This window comes from Etheostoma cragini, chromosome 22, assembly GCF_013103735.1.
Source record: "Etheostoma cragini isolate CJK2018 chromosome 22, CSU_Ecrag_1.0, whole genome shotgun sequence".
Classification (NCBI taxonomy): Eukaryota; Metazoa; Chordata; class Actinopteri; order Perciformes; family Percidae; genus Etheostoma; species Etheostoma cragini.
Genome location: NC_048428.1, coordinates 663,553 through 688,624, shown reverse-complemented (window position 1 = coordinate 688,624; position 25,072 = coordinate 663,553). Strand labels below are relative to the sequence as shown.

Genomic DNA, 25,072 nt, shown 5'->3' with positions numbered 1-25,072 from the left:
TATCTGAAGTCTCTTTATTTAGACCTTAGTGGTCCTTAATACTGTATCTGAAGTCTCTTTTATATAGACCTTAGTGGTTCCTAATACTGTATCTGAAGTCTCTTTATTTAGACCTTAGTGTGCCCTAATACTGTATCTGAAGTCTCTTCTATATAGACCTTAGTGGTCCCCTAATACTGTATCTGAAGTCTCTTTTATATAGACCTTAGTGGTCCCTAATACTGTATCTGAAGTCTCTTTATTTAGACCTTAGTGGTCCTTAATACTGTATCTGAAGTCTCTTTTATATAGACCTTAGTGGTCCCTAATACTGTATCTGACGTCTCTTTTATATAGACCTTAGTGGTCCCTAATACTGTATCTGAAGTCTCTTTATTTAGACCTTAGTGGTCCCTAATACTGTATCTGAAGTCTCTTTATTTAGACCTTAGTGGTCCCTAATACTGTATCTGAAGTCTCTTTATATAGACCTTAGTGGTCCCTAATACTGTATCTGAAGTCTCTTTATTTAGACCTTAGTGGTCCCTAATACTGTATCTGAAGTCTCTTTATTTAGACCTTAGTGATCCTTTTGAGTACAAATTTGTACTTGAGTCTTTTCTTTTCATGCCACTTTCTTCTTCTACTCTACATTTCAGAGAGAACTATGGACTAGTACTTTTTCTCCACATACAAGTATGATTAAGTAAAAAAAATAAACTTTGCTTTTTTGCAACTATATTATTAATTACAGTCCTTATTACAATATTGTGTACGAGAAAGATGTAAACGAAGTGCCAACCGAGTTGCAGTGCTGTTGTGTTGACTGGATGTTCTGTCGTTGCAGTCACTCTGTCTAACATCACGCAGCTGGTCCTCAGCCACAACAAGCTCACAGGTAAGCCTCTCACACACTCTCAGTAATAATGTAGTCTCAGTCCACGACGTTCCACTTCTGGGGTAGTTCTGGTGCTGCCGGATGCCCCTTCTTCCAGCTGGCTTATTCCCCTGTCTCTGTGTTGGCGTTCTAACCTTTGCTGGATTTTTGAGGACTATGGTTACCTGGTCCTCAGATCTCTGCAGGGTAAATCCAGACAGCTAGCTAGACTATCTGTCCAATCTGAGGACTATGGTTACCTGGTCCTCAGATCTCTGCAGGGTAAATCCAGACAGCTAGCTAGACTATCTGTCCAATCAGAGTTCTCTGTTGACGACTAAAACTACTTCTGAACGTACACATGTTCCACCAAAACTAGTTTCTTCCTGAGACTACTTAGGAGGGTTTACTACTTATTCTGGGTTTTGACCGTTGTGTTGTTATCAACTACGTTTAAAGACGTAAACGTCAGTACAGCCATGAAAGTAGCAAACAAATGAACGGGATCAACGGAAGTAGATTCTACCCGCCCTATAGTTACTGCAGTAACTATTTAAAAAACTAGCTGTCAGTATCACATATATGACCCTTTAACAATACATATACGACACCAGTAGAATATTTGAAGAAAGGTTTAGGGTAAAGAAAAAGGTTAAAGTATAAATATAATTGAGTATATAGATCTTATTTTGTTGTTGCAGAGCAAATGTTAAAAACTTAAAGGACCATACCAGGGTTTTTGCTCGTTGTTCAGGGATCTTTTTGGACAAACACATCCGCCAAATGTGAATCAGTGTGGAGTTACAGGTGACTGACTAGATTAGCTCTCAGAGCAGATTTCACCTTTCTAATTGCTATGGGCATATGTCCTCTTGTAATGTTATGCAGAATTACTATGTTAAATCTTTGTGTGTTGTTTAGCCATTTAATGATTTGTCAGGTAGAGATTTAGCAGCAACAGGGATTTAAAGCAATGGTTTGTCTTATTTATTTTGTTTCGCCGAAGGGTCGTCCAACCAAAGAATATCTAACCTCGCTCAGCTTTTTGACGCAGCACAATGTCATCTGGATAGGCACCTATCAAATACCTTTCTGGTCAGTAGTGGAAGAAGTATTCCGATCCTTGACTTTTTGATATTAATGAATGTTCGTTACATGCAAGCCACTGCCAAATGAGTTGCCACTATGCTAATGAAGACCATCAGCTCCACACAAACACATGACTATGTCCAGGAGATTGTGGCGTCCGGTGACTCTTGAAAAAGTAATACCGAAATTAATGTTTTGAAATGTGAGTGAAAGAAACAATTCTATTTTGTTGTCCATTCATTTCTGAGACAATGGCTTGTACAGCAACATTTTGTAATTTTTACAGCTCTAGAGCCAGCTCCATTGGTGGTAACATTTAGAAAGTCACAGTTCTGTGGATCAGGATCAATGCACGGCAGCAGCTGATTGGAAGGGATGTGGTGGCCTTTTGCACCAGCAGAGGTCACCACACACCCATCAACACTCACACTAACCTGGGTTTCCACTGTTAAAATAACAAACCTTTAAACAACTGAGTAACCACATCAAGTTATGTATTAAACCATTTTTATTACTACCATTAATTATAACTATATTATTTATATAACTGTTCAATGTGGAATATTATTTGTTAGATTTAATAACACCTAACCCTAATGTTTCTGTATTTTTCTCTTGTGCTTCCCTTTTTTTTCTGGCAAGGCAGAGCTCGTAGTAAAGTATGAACTCCAGCCCTTTCTTCTGTCAGTGCGAACAATAAAAGCATTTTAGTTAGGTCACGTAATTCCACTTTCTTTTTAGCTCAACTGAACTCATTTTAAGTTGCTGAAAACATTTTCTTCCCAGTATTGAAATGTTGACAAGATTGTGTAAAAGTAAGAATATTTTCATTATTATAGAATGATGGGTTCAGTCCTTAATATTGGCTAATACACATGGGTAGAAAACACCTCAGAAATAGGACCTTGTTAGACCAAATACATAAATACATGACTTGGTTGAGGTTGACTTTTGATTTTCATCAGATATATATAAAAAAACATTTGACACGCACGTTTTCGTCAGTGCTCGCTGATCGGGGGACATGCTCACCTTCCGCTGTGTTTTCTAATCTGCTGCTGGAGATGGAAAGATTACACACATCTCACACTGGGTTATTAATAGCCCAGATCAGACAGAAATGGCGATAACATAATTGGCGTAGTTTACTACCTGCAGGCACTCTCAAGGTATGCTCGGTAACTCAGCTGTCCCGCATGTTAATTTAGTTTCCTAATACATTTTTGCCTACCTAGTTTTTTATCGCCTTTTTAGGTTAGAAAAAAGTTTTTTCCACTTTTTTCTTCCTTTTTGTCACTTTTTGCTGCTGTTTTTCTTTGGTTTATACATTTCAAAAGTATTGGTATCGTTACCAGTGTGGAAAATCTTTGATGATACCCAGCCCTGGTCGAGTCTTCCAGCAACAGTAAGGCCGCTTTCACACCGATTTAACCAAACCCTGGAGTGTTTTTGTTGCATAGTCCGGTACTTGAAAACAAGGGGGTCAGTGTTTACTTCCAATTGCAATAGGGTTTGGTTAACTTAAGGTTAGACCGTGATCCCAACCTTCCTGACAATTACAGGAAGTGAACCAATAAACGCAAAGTGTATTTACTAGCCGAGCCTTTACTAACCTCTCTTTCACTCACTGTCACCTGCTCATTGTTTGCCTTTTCCTAAAATGTTAGAACCGCTAAATCAGAACCAGAAAACCCAAGATGTTGTAAAATTGGTATTGCTCCATTACTTCTGAGAGCAGAAGGTGGCGTGTATGTTTAAGCAAAGTCATGATGTCAAGTTGAGACCCGTTCCATTTCCACCACGTGACAACTTTGCAACTTCACCCCCGAAGTCGCGTCCGATTAGTCATCAGAACCATAGGTTTTAAAAGCACCCTAAACGTCACCTGCTGTGTCACGGTCTTCACACAGGGCTGCAGGGTTTTCTTCCTCAAACATACCAGCACATAACCTGATAATCCCACAGCTCCCCCAGGTCACACTAACACAACAGGCCAGAGGAGCCCATGTGGAAATCAATATCATATACAGCACGGAGGACCTTATAAGTACTGTAGGTGTGTCAGCTTGGATCGGAGGTTGTGGTGTTCCATTGATTGAGCCGTGGTCAGTGGCCCACAGAGGGGAGGAGGCCAGCTAAATGAAATAGATTTCTGACATCCTCCGTGAACCAGCGGGACCTTCTTAAAACCAGACAGTCTTTACTGCCCACTCAGATCAACAGTCTACAGAAGCTGAAACACCTCAACCATGGGTATGTCCCATTCTAAATGTGTTAACACACAAACACACACACACACTCATTTAGGCACCAACCAAGTTGCCTGTAAAGTGTCAATAATAGAAAAATGCTTTGTGATTTAATACCCAGTTTCATACCTATTGAGTTAATTTCATCTGCATTAAGTAAGCTTCTACCAAGATCTGTGATTGGCTGTCTAACGTTACATGTCATAGTCAAGTAAACGGTATCGTTCAGGAACAGTTATCAAAGTCTTGGTATTGGTAGTGGTATCATACAATTTACCCAGCAGTTTAAACAATCTGGTGGGATCTACACACACACACACACACACACACACACACACACACACACACACACACACACACCAACACACAGGTGACAACTGATATAGTATCAGTATGCCCAGACCTCACCTCTCCGACACTCATTCTCCTGGCAGCATTCAGGTCAGGGCCTGGCCGTCTGTCTTCCACTGCTTCCCTCTCTCTCATTCCATTGATTAGTGTGATAATCCGATAAACTTCTTGCTCTTTGTTATCAGCCCATTGATTGCAGACCACAGGGCAATAAAACTGCGGATGGAAGTGAAGAGGGACAATATGCAATATGTGTGCTGTTGGAACGTCAACATGCAGACGCTAATCGACTCATTAATTACAGCAGGTTTGTTAGAGCCCCGCAGCTAATGACGACACGCGGACTGTCAGGAACAGGGGCTGTTGATGAGTGCTAACCACACTCTGTAGAAAGGTACAGACATCTTGAAGAGGTGTGTGCGTGTGTGTGCGTGTGAGAGATTTATTTATCCCCTCTGTGTCTCCCAGCGGTGCCTGCTAACATCTCCGAGCTAAAGAACCTGGAGGTTCTGAACATGTTCAACAACCAGATAGAAGAGCTGCCCACTCAGATCAGCAGTCTTCAGAAGCTGAAACACCTCAACCTTGGGTATGTCCCATTCTAAATTGGTTAACACACACACACACACACACACACACACAAACACTGTTTATTTTCTGCTGCCCTGAGGCCAGGCTTGTCTACTGTCTGATTATTCTCCTGTTTTCTTCATAAACACACGCATTGTGGGTTTACCATTAGGGGGAAGTTGAGATCTCCACCCAGGAGAGTAGTCTAATATATACAGTATATTTTTCCTGGCTCAGAATGCACCTTTGTGGGGAACATATGAAAGTGGGGGGTAGGATATCTTCAGCGTCAAACACATTTTCTGCATTTTGATGAAATATAAAAATAAAATGGACTATATGGTAAGGGGGCTATTACATCGGGGACCTGGACCCCAATCCTAAAGTCGACCCCAAAGTCCTGCTCGTTTGATGAAGTGAATTGTGAACACGTTCATGCCCAAGTCCACTTGAAAAGATGGTCTTTCCATCTCATGTGTTCTCCCATACGGTAAGCATCAGGTGTAGAAAACAACAGAACCAAAACATGGAAGTTGACTCCACCTATCAAGGTAGGTTTCACATTCATTTTAAGAGCCATAGCAAAACAACATGTTCTACATATACATCTTAACCAGTTCAGTTGAATAGCATAAGTCATTCACTTTGCATCATCAAATCTGTTGTTCCAGTATTAGTGAAATTGATATTTATCTTCAACCATTTAATAGTCATACTATAGGGCAGCATTGTGGGTCGGTCAAATATGTTTTTTTCCAAAAGCAAAGCTCTCATCACAGCCACACAACAGCAATAAAAGGACCCAAAACATTTTCAGATATTTTTCTTTCTTTTTTTCATATTCCAGCACTACACCTTGAACATGTCATAATGGCAACAGGTCAGAGGTTTTGTGGTTCTGTTTATAGAAACTACATCATGCTTAATTGCGCGATCATACGTGAATTTGCGAGATCTCGAGGGTTCTGCTAACTTCAGAAGGAGAGTGTGATTCTGAAGAGAACGTCAGTCTCTTGGACCCACAGTCTGATGCTCCGAAGCATGTTATCAGCGCACAGCTAGCATACATAGCCATGAGTTTTTTCTGGAACTCAAAAACAGCAAGTCTAAAAGTAATCCATAACGTGCCATAACGTGAGCTACAAGGTAATGGAGCCTTTTATACATTGTTGTGTTTGTTTAGTGATAAACAACGGACAAAAAGAGTCTTTAAACACTTCAGATGTAACGTTATTTGCTTTCAAAGTGGCACCAAAATGAATGAGAGTCAATGGATTGCTAACAGAAGGTGATGGCTTGTTAGCCTACAATCTCCCCATAGGTTGGAGGTACGCTTTCCGGATGCCAAGGGCGCACATAAACCCCCTTGGCTCTATGTGCGTGTTAGATTTGAGTGCAGGCTTCCACAAGCAGGGTGTCAGTGACAGGAGGATTAGGAGCGGAGCCTTGGTGTGTATTGATCCATAGACAAACATCATCTGGATAGTGTAAGCCTCCCACTGATATTCAGGCTGTGCATTCACTTTTCATCGTCTGTTTGTTTTTCGTGTGTGTGTGTGTGTCATGTGAGTGCTTAATCTCATTTGTCAAACACACATAATAGAATTGAAATAGAAGAGTCATCCTTGTGACCTGTCAGTTGCATGCACACACAAACACACAAGCCATATATGTGCAGAAACTCAGCTGGTGTCTCTGACATCATCAAATCCTCCCTGTCTGCTAATCTGTCTGGCCAGGCCTTTGAGCTGCTTCCTACTGATTTTGTCACAGATACGGGTGATTGTTAGTCCACAAGGACAAGCAACAAACGGATGGCACAAACCCGGACCACTGGGGACCTGAACGCGAGTTTGGAAACACAAGATCCCGATTTAGTAATGTGGTTCCACGTTTGACATGGTTTCTGTAATTGATTATAGAAGAACAAATGAATACTGGTCAGCTAAATGCCACTTTATCACAGCCATGCACAGTAATCTTAGAGACAATAGTTGTTAAACCATCACATCAGCTGGGGCTCAGGGGTTAGTCTGGCTCAATGTATGTACATTGCTGGGATACAGCTTGACAGACGCGGCAGTATATATTATAAACAAATATATACAAAAAAGCCAAAGCGTATTTTTTCCCCGTTTCCCAGCTAGTGATGGGGAGAAATAGTGCTGTGGAGAAACTACTCGGGGTAGAGCCGGTCATCCAGCAAACAAAGGGTTTGGCAGTTTGGTCCCTGGTTCCTTCTGTCCACATGTTGAGGTTTCTTTGGTGAACAAAGCAGCATTTAACAATTTGTCTTTTGAGCTGATTGGAAACGGGGGAGAGAGATGGGTATGTAAAAAAGTGAAGGTCTGGAAGCAGGAATTGAACCCAGGGTGTTGTAGTAATGTGACATGCGCTGTAACCCCTTGGCTACCAAGGGACTATGTCTCCAAGATCTTAAAGCTGATGTAGGCACAGTCACACACCACTCCTCATCAACAACTCTGCGGTGTCAGTAGCATTAAGTTCCTAGGGGTGCAGATCACAGACAGTCTGTCATGGTCCCTCCACACCGCCTCTCTTGTGACGACAGCACATCGGCGTCTCATATGAGAAGAGCACACCTCCCCCACCTGTCCTCTACACGTACTACAGAGGCACTATAGAGAGCATACTGACCAGCTGCATCTCTGTCTCGTTTGGGGACTGCAAAACCTCAAATTGCAAGACTGTAAGGAGACTGGAAAGGGCTGCGGAAAAGATCATAAGGTTGTCTCTGTCTGGCCTGGGCTAAAAACATCACAACGGACCTCACCCATCCCTGTCATGGACTGTCTTCTCTGCCGCCCTCTGGCAAGAGATCTGGCAGCATCCGGTGCAGAACGGCCAGATCCTGCAACAGCTTCTTCCCATAAGCCATCAGACTCCTGAACTCAAAATAACCCCCCTTAATAACCCCCTGCAGCGGGACTGCATTAGCAGTATTTATTTGTAAGCCTGCAATAACGGTATCTATTTTTCTTAAACTTGCAGTAACATGTTGTTGCCATTCAAGATGCGCAACAATAATATTGAAGCTGTTTTAAAGCTTTTTTTTAAAGACTGTTGTAAAATGTGTCTTTCCTCCAAAAAGTATGAAATTAACAGTTGTTTCAATGACGCGCCCAACCCTATGATTTTTGTAATTGACAGTAGATTAAATGAAAATCCCAAAAATGGGTTACAGCTAGTTTGTACAGAGTGTTGCAGTGTTCTGTTCTAGACGTCCATAATCAAAGACAGAGTGAAAAGCTGAGATGTAATGAAGTAAGCTAACGAGGACAGAGGGCTAAACACTCTGTCTCTCCTCGAAGACATCCATGGCGCTGCACATGGTTGTTCACACCAAAGGTAACAGAGTAAAAAAGTGTTATGAACACTTACAGAAATAGGTGTGTGTCGAAAAAGACAGAAGACTTCTAACCCCTCGTGTGTGCGTGTGTGTGTGTGTGTGTGTGTGTGTGTGTGTGTGTGTGTGTGTGTGTAGAATGAACCGTCTGAGCGGATTGCCCAGAGGATTTGGTTCATTGCCATCTCTGGAAGTGTTGGACTTGACCTACAACAACCTGGACCAGAACTCGCTGCCCGGAAACTTCTTCTACCTCAGTGTGTACACACACACACACACACACACACACACACACACACACACACACCCAGAGTCCTGGCTCTCCACATGCTGACAGTGATGGACAGCTGTTCTGCTCCGCTGTTTTAGCTTGTTTCCCAACTATAATGTTTTGGTTACTATTTCTAGTCCACGCTAGGGATGCGCTGTAATACGGTATACCCCACCCCGCCCATCTACACACACACACACGCACGCACATACAGAGTTGACCGTTTTGCTCATTGCACGTTGACAAAGCTGTCTGCTGTTTTGGCAGACCCGCAGAAGGTCTGTGTGGATTGATTCTGTCCAGTTTGTGAGGCAGTATTATTAATCAGGCTTGACTGCAGCTATTGATCAAATTTCTCTTTGCTTAGGACTTTCCCATAAACACTCACACACACGCATACACACACACAGACTAACAGAGATGCTTGTTTTGCAGCCACACTTCGCGCTCTCTATCTGAGTGACAATGACTTCGAGGCCCTGCCTGCCGACATCGGGAAGCTGACCAAGCTGCAAATAGTAAGTTAGTGTCAATGCAAGTGACACAATGTCACGTCAGTTTAAAATTCTCTAACCAGGAGTGAAAGACATCTTGTGATTCAGAGTCTGAAATGGATAATTCTCCGCTCTAAAAACAACGGCGCCCGCCTTTCTAAAAGAAAAAATGAATATTTAGTCCCAGTAGTAAAGTGTTTAGGAACATTACGGAATATGTTAGTCCAGCATTGTACTTAAAACTAATTAACCATGCTGTTGTTTCCTGTGTAATTGTCAGATATTGTGTGTTAAACAAGTGTATTCTGTCCTGTTCTTCTTCTGGTTTTCCTCCTCCAGTTGAGTCTGAGAGATAACGATCTGATCTCGTTGCCCAAGGAGATCGGGGAGTTGGCTCAACTCAAGGAGCTTCACATCCAGGGCAACCGACTGACCGTCCTGCCCCCTGAACTCGGTACTGACCATGCACGTGCACACACACACACACAGACACACACACACACACACACACACACAGGACTATAGTCAAAATCCACAACACCTACCTACCTGCTTTGGTTCAAATCTCAAAGGCTCAAAGATCTATTTGTCATATTTTCAACATGTGCAATGAAATGTGGCGGAGACCTCCTTTAGAGAAAGTCTTAATTCTAAATGTACTTCCCTGTACCCGACACGGCGCTGCTGCATAACACAGGGGTGAATGGGGGTAGTGTTTTTAGGCTGCGTCAGGGGGCTGGCGGGGTTTGCCGCAGGTGGGACACGCAAGACAACACAGCAGACCCGCAAAAACTTGAGTCTAACTCAACTTTTGGAGAAACGCAACCCCACGTGACGCTGCAGTGACAAGCAATGTCAGCAATGTAACCGGGGATCAGACTTGTCGGTTTGTTTTGGGGCGGTGTGAGAGTCCCGTGCAGAAAACGGGAAAAATCACTGCCACAGGAAGCTTTTAAAAGAACAAACCCAAGCACTGAACTGCGCGGGCGTTTGTGTAAAAGGGGAATGGTGAACGCTTTTTTTCTTCGCTTGTCTCTATTCCTTCTCTTTTTCTCCGTGACGCTGCCGTGCGGTTGAAAATGTTGAGATCTGTAAATGATCTGACGGAAGACAGTAGGATTGAAGTAAAAATCATGGGCCAACACTCCCCCCGCTGTACAACCCTGCGGAAATTCAGCAGATTGCTTTTTCCCTGACTGAAACCAGCCTTACACATATTAAACTGATGAGTGTAATCAGCTCTGTTATATGTGCTTGTGTGTGTCTATGTGTCTACAGGTAATCTGGATCTGACTGGTCCTAAGCAGGTGTTTAAAGCAGAGAATAATCCCTGGGTCACTCCCATCGCGGACCAGTTCCAGCTGGGCGTCTCCCATGTGTTTGAATATGTGCGCTCCGAGACTTATAAGTAGTAAGTACTAACGCTCACACACATGCACAAGGGCAACTTCTCTTCAGTTATGCACATGAACTTTCCAAACAAACAAAGTGGCGGCTTCACCTCGATAGTCTTTGGAATCTTAAGGTGCCGACTCATAAAATCATACAACTTGCAGATGATGTCATGAGTGCACCCATTTCAGCATGTCATAATTTTCATAATGCAGAGCAGCAAATTAGATGGACGTGTTTCACCTCATGCTGACTACCTTGATTATTAAACAGAATATTTCACAGTGTATTTTCCTACAATGTAAATCAGCATACGATAAACGCATTACCCAAATGTCAATATCCTAATCTCTCATTTAGTTTGTTGCTATAGACCCTGTTTAAAAGACATGGTTATTTTGAAAAACAAAGACATTTCCTCTCGTTTGTGCCCTTCGCTTATAGGCGAACGGAGAATTCGCCTCTGAAATCAAGTCTTTCTAAAACCTCCAACCAGAGTGGAGATTTTGGAAATCATTGTTTGAATGTAAACTGAGACAAACGGAGGTTTAGTCAGCCGAGGAAGTGAGGAAGACAAGAGAGAGGAAGTGATTCTGATTGGCTAACGTGGGCTTGAGCGTGACAACATACACTGGTACACGTGTAAATGAAGACTTTTCTGAAAACTGACTGCTGTGCACATTGTTATTTTTGAACGCGGAGAGGTCAAAACGTGGTCTTACTGATTTATATCATATTAGATGGTCTTTGTGTTTGAAATCTACACTCCTCTATTAAACAGCAGCAGTGCATACCCGGCAGATGCCACTTTAATAAATACTAAAAGACTCTGGAATTCCCTCTGTAGTGATTTGATGCTTCAATGTTTACACACAGCTACATTTCCGTGGTTCAGGTAATGAACATTATGTCCAAATAGCAGGAAGTTAGATGAAAACTTTGCTCATCATGTCAGGTCTGTGTTCAGTCTTGGTAAGACTGCTTGTTAAGGTCGGGACATTGGGCGATGGAATTGTCCAGCGGACAGTCATCGAACACTGAAGCCATCGTGATAACCCCAACCTCTCCATCCACACAAACACCGCGGCCCGGGTTTGAAGTGGCGCTAATGACTGCATGTTCAAAAAGTAACAAATCTGTTTTATCAATGTATTTGATTTTGTGAGCGTAACTGCAGGTGGACACTCAGGCTGTCACTTTTTTCCCAATAGTCATTAATTTGGATAGTTGTAATAGCGTCTGGAGGGCACACGTGAGAGGGGAAAAAAGGGAGAGCTCTTTGCTGTTAATTTGCTTTTTGCTATTATAATTACGAACACACTTATTTTTATTATTTTTACAGTCAATGGAACACGTGGATATTGCGGCAGTATTGTAGGCCTGACAACTGGTGCTTTGACAAAATATCTTAACAATTAGATTTTAGATAAATAGTTACAATAATTTGGATAAAATGACTAAATGGTTAAAGGCAAATAATCGAACCACTACAGCAGTCTAAGTTCAGAAAATGACATCTGTAATACAGCCTTTAAATCAGGAAAATACTACAATGTAGCCTTATTATGGTATCCAAAGTCTAAGACAGTATGTAGTCTCATATCACAATATCAATAATAATACATTGCCCAAATAAGATGACATCCTTCTAGCCTTAAAGGTGGTGGTTATAGCTCCTATAGTGGGTTTGTGCTTAAATGGGTCGTTCAGAATTTTGGACATAAGACCTTATTTCCAAGTTAGCCAGTTAGTTTTATTTCTAACACTCTATCAACAGACATTAACATCAATATTCTGGCGCTATAATTTATTTGCCTTTGCTGCACTGTGGAGTGGGTAAGAGCGTTTTTAATGGCAGGCTAGCAGATACTGTTGACCTACGCTAGCCTAGCACCAGCAAACTCTCCAGCTGGAAGGACTGTGTTGAAAATTGTCTCCACTGCTAAAAAAAACACACACTGGAAATAAGGTCCTATGTCTAAAATTCTGAACCAGCCCTTTAACCCACGATACAGACCGATAACTGCTGATCTCTTTTAACGGCCAGGCCAGATTATTGGTAGCAGCATCAGTTTTCTCATCACTCCACTCAGAGCTGCACAGAAGTGTTTGTTACGGTAACAAAACACGTTGTGTTGCTGCTTTACAATTCAAGCTCTCCACCAGCAACCAAATGTCTTAAAGGTGTGTTGAAGGCAAAACTAAATTTTGTAAGGGTGACTGCTTTCAACCCCATGCTCGAGCACAGAAATCTATATGTAAGCAGAAGAAAGTGTTAGAGGTTGCACCCTTGAAGCAGAAGGCTGCTATTAATTCTTTGTTCCAGGCAGAAGGAGATGCTGCAAATCCTCTGTGTGAATGCTTCAAACTGCTGCTCTGAGCCAGGCTCTGGAACTGATCCCTGCATTGTGTGTGACAGTGTGTGAGTGAGACAGAAAAGACCATATTCCCTCCCATATTATGTCTGCATACTTGTATGAGCAATATGTGGGAGTGAGTCGTCTTTGTGTATGTACATCTTTCCATGCAGTCCTGTTAAATCAACATGAGTTATTCAGACAGACAGATCAGCCAATAGAACATGTGACTAGGCCTGTTTCCCATGTCGCAGCTAATTGGTAACAGGTGTGTGTATCACAATCTACATTCAAACAAATGCTAGCGTTACAGATGCTTGCTAAACATAGCTACAGTCATTGATTTTGAACTCTTGGTTTTGGTGAAGCTCACAATGTTCCCAACATAATATTTATTATGTGGAGAGCATCAATGGGATTTGATGAACATACAATTAAGTTTGAAGGCGGTTGCTGGGGCTGCAGCTCCCAAGGTATACTCTTTCTATCTAGTCCTCGGGAGAACACCTCCCTAGGCCCTCACAAATGCCAATTGTGCTAATTTAAGTGATCCCCATAGAAAAAAAAAAGAAAGTTGTTTACTACTCTGCTCCGTTGAAGAGAGGGGTTTACTAGCAGATGCAGGATCACAATGCTGATCTGTCCTGCCAGGTCAAATATCAATGTTGCATTAAAACAGTTTCAACAATGCACACTGCTCAAAAACAACAACCCAAACAAAGCCATTCAGTTCTAGAGACATAAATAACTTTCTCCTGGGAGTAGAGCATGTAAATAACCTGCTAAACACACACACACAGCTACAGATTCATGAGAGGATAGAGACTGCCACCTGCTTATTTTAAGTGCATGTTAGTATTTGTGAAGGCAGTGTAAGTGGGGAGGGGCAGATATGGATGAGTGGAAGGCAGCACAGATCTGGAAATCAACTTTCCTGTCTACTGCAGACTCTGGATATGTTACTGGAATTCTACATTGTCCAATTTCATGTGACAAATTGATTGACTAATTGATTGATTGATTGATTGATTGATTGATTGACTGTCTTAAGCTGGATGATGGAGAGCTTAGCTCCTCTCTATTATGGACTGCCACTCTATCTTTGTGATCAATCACTGTCAACGTTAAAGTCAGCTGTTGCAGAGGTTAGCTAACCTGGGCTCCTTCCACAAAGAACACGCAGCAACTAAAGGCTAGCCTAGTCCGTAATAGGAACTACATTGTTTTCTTGTCCCAGCGTGATGCGTTTAACGGGAGAATGAGCCGCCCTGGGTGAATGTATACTTCCCAACCTAAGAGGGATAGTTCTGTGCTAAACTGACTCACCCAGCCGCTGTTTCAACTTCCCATCCGCAGCCGCCTGCTTGCTTCAGTGGCCACGCTGTCGGGAGTTTTTAAACACTCTTTGCCTCGACTTGGACATGCTAATTTCAGTCTGTTCCTCCTGTCCCGACGGCCATCACACTGAAGATACCCCCTCTGTCTCTGAGAGACGCTTTATAAACTAACTGTGAGAACGTGTGAGTGAGAAAGATATAGAAGTGCATGGGAAGAAGTGCAACAGTGAAAGAGAAGGCGCACACACACACACACACACACACACACACAGACACACAGACACACAGACGGCAAGTAGCAGCCGGTCTTTCGGCAGGTGTTGAACAATTTCCCAAAAAGCTTCATTCACACTTGACTAAATGTCCTTCACCTTCCAACTCTGTGAACACACACATACACACACACACACACACACACACACACACACACACACACACACACACACACAAACACACCTGCCTGTCTGCACCTCCAGTTTCTGACTAATTTAGTGGGATGTACTGTATATTGAATGTGAAAGTAGTATTAATACTGTGCTGTACTAGGTTCTTGGTAGAGGAATGGTATTTTGTTATGCTCCATCCAGAGGCGGATTAGAGGTCAGGGTCAGGTGTTCAGTTTTATTCCTAGTTCTCGTGCTCGTCTGGCCGCTGACAGGCTCAGATTAATATGCTTATTGTCTGACAACATTATGGAAAGGATTTCTAACAAGGTTGACCTTTTTGTTAAAGAGTAAGATCCTTATTTTAAACAAATGAACAGTAATTTTATCCACTTATTTCAAAGTCAACAGAACCAAAATGAAAACTTGGAGAAGTCGTTTTGGGTCGTCTAAGCACTTTTCCAACCATCACAACTCCAGTTTTGGTTGAAATAAACATATTTTACAGATTTACATGTAAACAATGTTGGCTCTATACACGCTAAAAGTGTTGTTGTTTTTTGCCTTTTCCTAGTATTTCTGACAATTTGATATTACACTTGAGTAAATGAAGCCACAATTAACAAAACTGGTTAAAAAAAAAAAAACATGGAAAAATGAACAGAATTGACACCCAAAAAAAGGCTTGCTTTTTCAGATGAGCCCAGGGCCAGACAGTATTTTATGAAAATATAAACTACTGTCATATTTACATTGTTGAAAATTCAGATTTTTTTTAAATTTCTCATCATATCTAAAAATAAGACCCCTTTTTTTACCTGTAAGTTGGTGCCAGTCAGACTCCAATAAAGTGTTGTAAAACTATTGTTATTATTATTACTATTATAGTTTTTCCTGATAAAATAGGGCCAATATTGTCTAATCATTGGCTGTTTTTGTGCCCAATAATGTAGTGTAATTTCCTCTGCTGCAACTGTCAGTGTTATTTTTAGCTCAATATCAGAAATCCAAACTTGCCTGAAGGGGCATTATAATCTGTACAGCATAGGACACCCTCTGTCCTTTGGCCATCCATTGGGCTAGGGAAAAATAAGTGTGTGTACCGAATGGATATACTATTTGTTATGTTAAATATGAATTTGAACAATGTTGGCAATAGCAAGATGCTTGCTACAGCAGCATGTTTAGTGATGAATATTGTAATGAGATAGTTATGTCACACACAGCTGTGAGTTGTATGATGCCCTTTTATGGAATGTGGCAGGAATGCTTTTTTTGTAGCGTTTGTTACTCGCTCCAACTCTCCCTGCCGCCAGTGCAAAATATGGAAAAAAATGTTAGAGTTTTAAAGCTATTCACTGCGTACTGAAACAAACTGACACCAGTGGCCTTCAAGGAGGTCGGACGTCGTTCTAGAAACGTCTGGCATGCTTTGTAAAACGCCTGTAAGGTTTTCTGCAGTTTACGTCATCCTCACGGCAACAGGCAGATATGTTTTTTGTCTTTTTTTGTCATTTCATATCACGTTTTAGCCATTTCTGCTCAGCTAGACTGGTAAGTTCTGCTGGCTGCAGTGTGCAGTCCCTCCCTCTGCTGTCTAATTATATTCACGCATTAATGCCTAACAGAGAAGGCGGCACCAGGGTACTCCAGTGAGCAGTTCTTACAGTTGGAGGGCTGATATTGCAACCTCTGTCTCCCCACCAGACTGCTCTGGCTGCTCCGCTCAGCTCTGGAACTCATTTTACTGATTAAAACCCTCTGGATTGTTCCACAGAAAGACACTGAAGATGGCATATCTTTACCCCACATATCTGTTTTTATTCTTGTTGTGCTAGTAATAGGGGTGCATGCAATATCACGTTGTGCAATATCAATATTGAAAATGTCTCAAAGTATGCAATTTTGTGTTTATTTTGTGGAGAGATGTGCATACGCCCTCATATTTTAGTTGTCTTGTCACATGTGCCAACTTTGACAGCATGATTGAAGAGGGAGATAGTGAATAAAGCAAATTGACAGAAAGAGAGAGAGTGTGAACAACAAAGCAGGTGTGTGAAGCAAAAGGAAAGAAGAGAGAAAAGTTAGAATATTAGTGTGACTCAAGGAGATGATGAACTAATGGAGATTGAAGGGGAAATGTTAGTATCCAAAATGAATGCCTCCTCGCCAGCGTGGAAGTACTTTGGCTTTAAGATGTTGCTCAAGCTAATGTGGTACAGGGCGTAGAAGTCAATACGACCAGCCTCTTTTCTCACCGCAAAAACCACAAGACACTATAGCACTAGCATGAAAAAAAGCTTGTAGCCCGCTGGAATCATGTGACCAGCATCATGTGACTAGCCAGAATATTATACGTTTTGGTGTGCATTTTTCATACAATATTATAAGGACCGGTAAATGACGGTGCGTTGCAGTTTAAATAAACCGTTGTGTTGTTTTGATATTCTACTAATCTATTTTGTTTTTATTTTGTGTTTTTATACATGTATAGGGATATCTTAATGAATATCAATACCATGATATTCATGCTCAATTTCGCAATATGCCATTTTGTCAATGCCAAGCAACCCTAGTTAATAACCCATTACTTAATATTAAATGTGACTTGGAGGATTTATGAATGCATGGACCTGGACTGAGTGATGAAGGTAATTTTATACTGAGAAATATAATGCAGTACTTTTAGTGAGGTACCTGAGTAGTGAAGTAATTCCCTTACTTAATCAAGGGGTAATCGATTATAGTTTCCAAGTGACTTTCCCAACACCGTTTGTCACATTGATGCCCAATGCACACATTTATTTTTTCAGAAGAAATTCACCCGAAGTCTCAGTCAGTGGCGGTGGAGTGTTTTGAGCCGGTATTAGAGTCTTGTACAGGAAACAGGAAACACCACTGCCTCCGTCACTGCCACCAAAAAGTTTGAACCGCAAAACAACAAGCACCCACATGCCTGTTAGTTTGTGGAACAGCTGACTGTTTCCTCTTTTCTTTCTCTCATTCTCCATGAACTAAAACTTTAAGTGCAGTTGGTCTTAAGATCTTTATTAGAAAACAACAAGGGGTTAAAGAAAACAACAATATTTCACACAAATTGGCATTTTCATTGACACTGTCGCACAACCGTGCGGTGAATCGCAACACCCCCTTTTGCTGGTGTGATCTTCTGTATGAACGGTGTGTAGTGTAAACCGAATGGCTTGCATGCCCTCTGTCTGTTTTGAGCACATCTGGCCATTAATCTGTGGGCCTCTGTTCATCATGTCATCAATGTACTACAGGTCTACATGGCTGATCTCAGAAGGTTCCACTCAAAGAGGCTCTGCTGGTTAACACTGACTTTCTTTACTGGAATGCTGAAAATGAGTCCCCTGATAGACCACTATAATGCGAACCGTCCGTGCACTGTTAAAGAATAATGAGCGTGATCAGTCACTGTCAAGTGGCACAAAAGCACAAGAAACAATCAATCGCCAAAGACGTATTTCAAACATCAGCGAATAATGATCTGTGGTCGATTGATTATTACATCCATAACTACCTCCCTGCATGATGCCCGCTGTGTGTAAATCATTGTGGAAAGTAAGTTTTGGAGCAGCTGTTTGAGTCTCCGGCTCATCTCTACTATCACTATGGGCTGTACTTTGTTCAGCATGATGATGATGATGATGATGATGATGATGATGAATATTTTTGTTTTGGTTAACATATATGAAAGAAACAATTATTTTCCACAGTTTAACTTGTTAGCTAACCTATAATCCCCGTAGAATCACCCAGAAATCCAACAAAACTAAATAAAACTATAAACTTGACTACAATCCTAGTTATTTTACATTTTAATCAAATTACTTCATGACCTTTAATTATTTTAGATATTAAAGCTTTTTGCAACTCAACAGAGACGTACACATTTTCTACTCTTAAGTTCATCCCATCATTTTTATTTTACATAAGTCCTCACTTTGCTAGTTTCAAATATAGAGAACCGTCTAAAAATTATAGCTACCATTTATTTAATTAAAAACAAAAATGAATGCAAAAAAAAGAGATGTAAGGTATTTGATGGTTTCCTAGAGGTTTGGTCTGACTGTAATGCCACCCATATTTTATGACTTTGTGGTAATATCTGAAGTTTTACCATTGACACTGTAACTGGGTTACCGTGGTTACCTTGTTTCCAGCCATTCTAGCGTGGTGTAGAAAGCCAGTTCTCATTAATATCCACAGAGCTAAGCTGCTTGACGCTAATTGGCTAAATGCTAGCCAATGAGAGTCTGGCTATCAGCATCCTTTACCCAGCTCCTGAATAGTTATGAGCTCAGGCAACATGACGTCGGACTGAACAGCTGTTGTGATTGGCCTGATACATACTGACAGACATAACACCCATAACACATATCTCAAGTGTCCAGTTCAGGATAAGGCCTTCTAGGTTAGCTCTGTGTCTGGGATCCTCCTGAAACAGGAAGCTGCAGTTGGTGTGGTTATTTTTCAGATCATCTAGACTCATTATAATCTAAACGTACCACTGTCGACTTCTTCTGCATGTGGCCAGGAAACGGCCTGCGGGTCAAATGCAGCCAATAAATGTGCAATGTCACAATAACATGTATATTTACTTTTTAGCACACTTTATTTACTGACTGCCATTTTCCCGGAGTGTCTGAATTCTGAGTGCAAAATGTATGCTCTCATAGAACCCCAAAACCCCAAAGTGGCATGGTTAATATAGCCTGCACACTGTGGACACTTTTTTTCGGTTTGTAATCATGTCTATTGCAGCATTTCTGAATGTACATTAACAAAGTTAGAGAATATTTTTGTTGATTTCACCTATGGCTGAAATAGTGCTCCAGTATTGTATATACATGCACACAGCCCTCCGAGAGGGTGAGTCAGCAGGAATTGGAACTAACTCATGATGAGGCCAGAGATCTTAGCCATTGGCTAAAAGCATTCGTTGCTTTCCTTCTAATGTTTCTCAGGCTGTAGAGGAAGCAACTACATTGCTTTGCAGCTCTGGTGATGCTGAGGTGGCTGTGAGAGGAAGGCCCTCATCCGATCAATGGCCTTTGGCCTTCCTGCGCATTTATCACACACGCTCTCACACGTTCATTTTTGTAACGCACACATATAAATCCAGATAAAGGAAAGAAAATACCAACGTTCAATCTTTTTACACACACACACACACACACACAGAACTTTGCCATGATTAATTAAGCCTTGTGGAATAGCAGAGCTCCATAAAGATGTCATTGGGAATCTGAATCTATTTGCCTCTCCTGCATTTAATTGGCCCTAACAGTTCATCACAGAGCTACGCACACACACACACACACACACACACACACACACACACACACACACATACACAACACACACACACGCTCAAAAGAAATGGGAAATATTTACGTTGATCTTTAACTAGAACTGTGCTCTGTATTGCTTGTATAAAAGCGTAATGAAACTGTTTCTGTTGTGCGTGCGTTCTCCTGGGTTCTGGCCTCTTCAGCACATAGAGAGAGAGAGAGAGAAGAGAGCAGGCAACCTGTGGGACTAAATGTCTCTGGTTTGTCTTTACAGTGTCATAGATTTTCAGTGAGTTTAGGAGACAGTAAGAACTTATTCTAGATCTATGATTGCGGGATGGCAAGGCTTTGCACCAAGTAGTGCAAAGCCTTGCCAAGCCTGGTCTAGAGACCTGGTCTGGAAGAAGAACAGGGCTTCTGCAGTTCAGCAGCATTTGGGGTTCCTCTCTAATGAGAAGGGAGAGGTGTTTCAGTATCTCTGTTTGGGTTTCACTTTCTGAACCGTGGAGGCACAGGCCAACAGTTTGGTGACGCTGCCTGAGCCTCACGTCACCATTTTAAACGACCAACTATCCACCCACACACGATTAAAGGTGATAGCATTCTGGCTAGGGAGTAGGGCTGCAAATAGAGAATATTTTCATAGTCTATTATTTTCCCCATAATTACATTTTGGGTGTTTTTCTACATTTTGGTCTATACAATTTCTATATTGCACCAGGTGCAGTGCAAAGCCCCCCACAATTGTCTTTGCTGGTTTAAGACCAACGCATTTGTTAATTTTCATGTCCAGCACCCGTGTCATTTAAACAGCAAATGCACCTGTGCCCATCTGTGGCTCATGGGCCTGCTGGTCTTACAGGGAGGTGCAACTCTGTATTTTTCGGGTACCAAATTTCGTTTCTTGAGAGCACGTAATCTCAAGCTTATCTGTCCTCCCTGCATATTGACAGAGAGCGAACTACGTCGGCTCTGCAGTTGAGGGTGTGTGACCGTGTGACCCACAGGAGTCCCTGTCTTGGGATCTTGCAGGACAGGATTTTTTTTGAGAGGCAGTCTCATGATCGGGACATGCCTGGAGTATTTTGTTGGGCTCGGAATGGGAGCCACAGTTGATTCCCGTGTCACCCTCTACTCCGCAGTTTTTTGTGTCACGGAAATGCCAACAAAATGGCTTCAAGTTACAGTTTTTCAAAACTTCACACAAACACCGTGATATGATATTAACGGCGAGCCGAAAGCGGCCGCGGTGCTGTTGACGTTCCGCTTCCTCTGAGACAAGGAGGCACGTTTTTTTCCGTGCCCTGAGGACGGACTGACAGGCTGATGGTGTAAGGAAAGTCAACTTTATTTCTACATCACCTGTCAGCAACAAGGCAACTCAAAGTGCTTTACATGAAACATTACAGAGCATTTAAAAACGGCCATGATGAGCAGAAAACAGGTGACCTACTAGTGAAAAGAAATGATTCAAAAAACATTGACTTTTGAGTGAACACTCCATCATCAATTAGGCTGCATTATTCTCTCCTCTTCACATTGATTTATAGTTTCCTTTATGACAAGCTGACTGATCATTGCCCTCCTCTTCCCTCCACATCCTTCTTTCCTCAACTCATCCATCAAGGCTTGGAACCCGCAATTATGCTAACACTAGCTTGTTATGACAGCACCAAGTATACAGCATTGGCCACTTATTGACTAAATGAATTATCCTGCATTTCTCAAAGGGAGCGTACACAATCAGTCAGCCCTGATCCCTTCTGCTCTCTCTGTTTCCTGCTGCCTCTTATTCACATGCAAACAGATGAAACGAAAAATCATATCACTGTTATGAAATAAAGGGTTAATAATTCAATTAATGCTGTTCACTTTCTTGCCCAGAGATTTTAATATTATTTTTGGGTAATGCTCAGCAATTGTCCCTCTTTCCTGAGATAATTGGAGATATATATATATATATATATATATATATATATATATATATATATATATATATTTTATTATTTTAGCAGCAACATTCTTTGAGCACATGATTTGTCAACAAAGATTTAGTCACCAGTGGGGTTAGTCAATATTGTCAGAAAATGACTAAGGAAATATGAAATGTAAAAATGTCTAGATACACTGCGATCACCAATGTGACTTTTTCGACTCAGATAATAATTAATATTAATTACAGTGTTCATTTGCTTGCGATTTACCATGTATTTCAACAAACAACAGGTAGATACCAGAGATGCTCACAAGTCTCTGAGCTCGAGTCCAAGTCTCAAAACTCTGAGCTCGAGTTCAACTCTCAAAACTCTAAGCTCAATTTCTAGTCTCAAGTCTCTGAGCTCGAGTTCAAGTCTCAAAACTCTGAGCTCGAGTTCTAGTCTCAAGTCTCTGAGCTCGAGTTCAAGTCTCAAAACTCTGAGCTCGAGTTCTAGTCTCAAGTCTCTGAGCTCGAGTTCAAGTCTCAAAACTCTGAGCTCGAGTTCTAGTCTCAAGTCTCTGAGCTCGAGTTCAAGTCTCAAAACTCTGAGCTCGAGTTCTAGTCTCAAGTCTCTGAGCTCGAGTTCAAGTCTCAAAACTCTGAGCTCGAGTTCTAGTCTCAAGTCTCTGAGCTCGAGTTCAAGTCTCAAAACTCTGAGCTCGAGTTCTAGTCTCAATTCTCTGAGCTCGAGTCCAAGTCTCAAAACTCTGAGCTTGAGTTCTAGTCTCAAAACTCTGGTGGTATTAATGAGTGTTGGATCACATGCCCAGCCAGGCTGCTTTATTTTCGGTTAATCATTAACATCACTACTGGAGATGTTGAGATATTCAGGCCGGTCCAGAGTGGTGGGCCGACCAGCCGACAGACAGAGCCAAGCAGGCATGGCAAAAAACTGTCAACCGTCCCGAGGCCTGGCTGCTTCCAGACACTCTGCTGCTCCCGGGAGCTGCCCCGCACCCTTTGCCTGTCCCACCCTCTCCTCTGGGACTCGGCAGGCCAGCTGACTGGCCAAGAGGCTCTGCAGAGTCCCAGTCTCTCTACTACTCTACTACTCTGTCTCACCCCCTCTCTATCTGTCATATATGTATCCCTGCATACTGGGAGGTGGGGGATGGGTCTTTAAGTTCCAATTGGCAGACATGTCAAAGTAAGTAATTTGGGAAATAAAGCCAGGTGGCTGACAGTAATTTAACACATAGAGCTGGAGAGCAGCTGTGGTGAGCTTTTCATAGGTGAACAGTCTCAATGTGTAAGCTAAGAGAAGACAGCCACCTATAGAGCCAGCACTGCGCACTCAACCTCCACTGGCTGTATCTCCGTCTCCGTCCCTCCGTCTGTCTCTGCCTGCCTGTGGCTGTCTCTGCCTGCCTGTGTGTGCCTCTGCCGTTGGCTTGCTGTGGTTTGATGGGCAGCAGATATTATTGGTTTTGGCAGCATTTAATTCCCAGTTGTAAGTGTTGACATGGGATGGGGGCTGAAAGAGGAGAGGAGAATACAAGACACTTCAGTCTTGGACTGACAGTTCCACTTGTACAGTGGTGAGTATAGACAGGGAGGGGCGGCTGCATCAGAACCGAAGAGCATATTATTTTAGTGATTTATTTCCTCGGCAATCGGATCTAAAAACAAAGTGATTTGGATCATTGTAAAAATGCTGAATATGACTATCTAACTTACTATATTATATTCTACACAAAAGTATATATTGATATAAATCTTGAAGGTATGGAATTGCGGTTTTATCATATCCAGCCATGTATGCTGTAACTGGATGGTGAGAAAGAGAGCGGTCTTCAAGAATGGGTTGACCTTTCTGAAAATTAACAAAAACCTTCATTACTGCCAAAAAGCAGATGAACAAAAGTAGGCCTGCCACCAATGAGCTATACAAACAGTATATAATCTACTGGCTGGTTATTGTGTGAAGTGATCGGTGGATCCTGGTTATTGGCGTCCATGACACACTCCAACATTTCCCAGATTAAAGTAAGCTTGTTTTAAACCCAGGCCGAGCATGAGTACAGTAAGAGAAGGGAAATCGAAGACGCAATTATTATCAGGCTGCAGAGGAAAGCCCAGAGAGACACGGAGCTGAAGAAAAAGTCTTTTCCACTCCAATGAGCTCTTTCACTTGTGAGCATGACACACCCAGGGGATAGAAACAGTGACAGGTAAGGGGGGAGGGGGTGTCAGTGGTGGAAGAAGTATTCAGATCCTTTCCTTAGAGGACGTAGAAGTACTAATACCACATTGTTACAATACGCTATCCTGCATTGAAAATGTTATTGAAAAAGTCTCATCAGGGAAACATTGTAGAAAGTGTGAAGGATGCAAACAGTTAGGTGCGTGCGTGCGTGTGTGTGTGTGCGTGTGTGTGTGTTTGTATGCGCGTGCGTTTGGCTGCTGACGATCCCACTGGTTGTGTGTCAGTGATGCTGTTGACCCGATTGGACACCTGCAGCTGTTAAGTGAAATCTGTGGCTCGGCGTGGCAGTGCATGTGCCCCAATGGCTGATGGGAGGTGGGAAGTTAGTAAAAATAGGAAGCCAGAGCTTCAGTTTCTGCCTCTGCGTGATCACATCCAAACACATAAGATAAGATAGACTTGACTTTATTGATCCCACACTGGGTGAATGTCCTTGTCACAGCAGCTCCAGACATTCACAACCGAATGAGGAAACATTAACATGAAATACACGTTAAATAGAATAGAACACCGGTGTTATGCTCTGGGGGGAGGATGGACAGTTGGTGCTTAATTTTGATTTCTTGACTTTGATTTAGATTTTTTTGATTGTATCTCTTCTCTGAAACTGGTCTGATGAAGGGACTTTAAAAACCTCTCCTCTCCTCCTCAGTCTCTACGGCAGACACATGCAGGCTAACCCCGAACCACCGAAGAAGAACAACGATAAGAGTAAGAAAATCAGCCGCAAACCGCTGGCCGCCAAGAACAAATGAAGAGGAGACTGAGGATGGAGATGAATGCAAGCTCAGCCTGTCAGACTCACTGCATGTGCCTTCTTTTCTTCTCTCTTTTTTTATTGTTTTTTTATTGTT

General features: G+C 42.0%; 1 protein-coding gene across 1 annotated transcript in view; it reads left to right on the top strand.

The window, feature by feature from the left end:
• The window catches only part of rsu1 (Ras suppressor protein 1), a 25,585-nt gene extending 513 nt beyond the window's left edge, over window positions 1–25,072 (top strand). Inside the window, exons 2-8 of the mRNA XM_034862761.1 lie at window positions 775–877; window positions 5,014–5,134; window positions 8,621–8,739; window positions 9,189–9,271; window positions 9,587–9,701; window positions 10,526–10,658; window positions 24,871–25,072. Of these exons, the coding sequence (XP_034718652.1) occupies window positions 775–877; window positions 5,014–5,134; window positions 8,621–8,739; window positions 9,189–9,271; window positions 9,587–9,701; window positions 10,526–10,658; window positions 24,871–24,973 (777 nt within the window). The 3' untranslated portion in view covers window positions 24,974–25,072. The remainder of the gene's footprint in view (window positions 1–774; window positions 878–5,013; window positions 5,135–8,620; window positions 8,740–9,188; window positions 9,272–9,586; window positions 9,702–10,525; window positions 10,659–24,870) is intronic.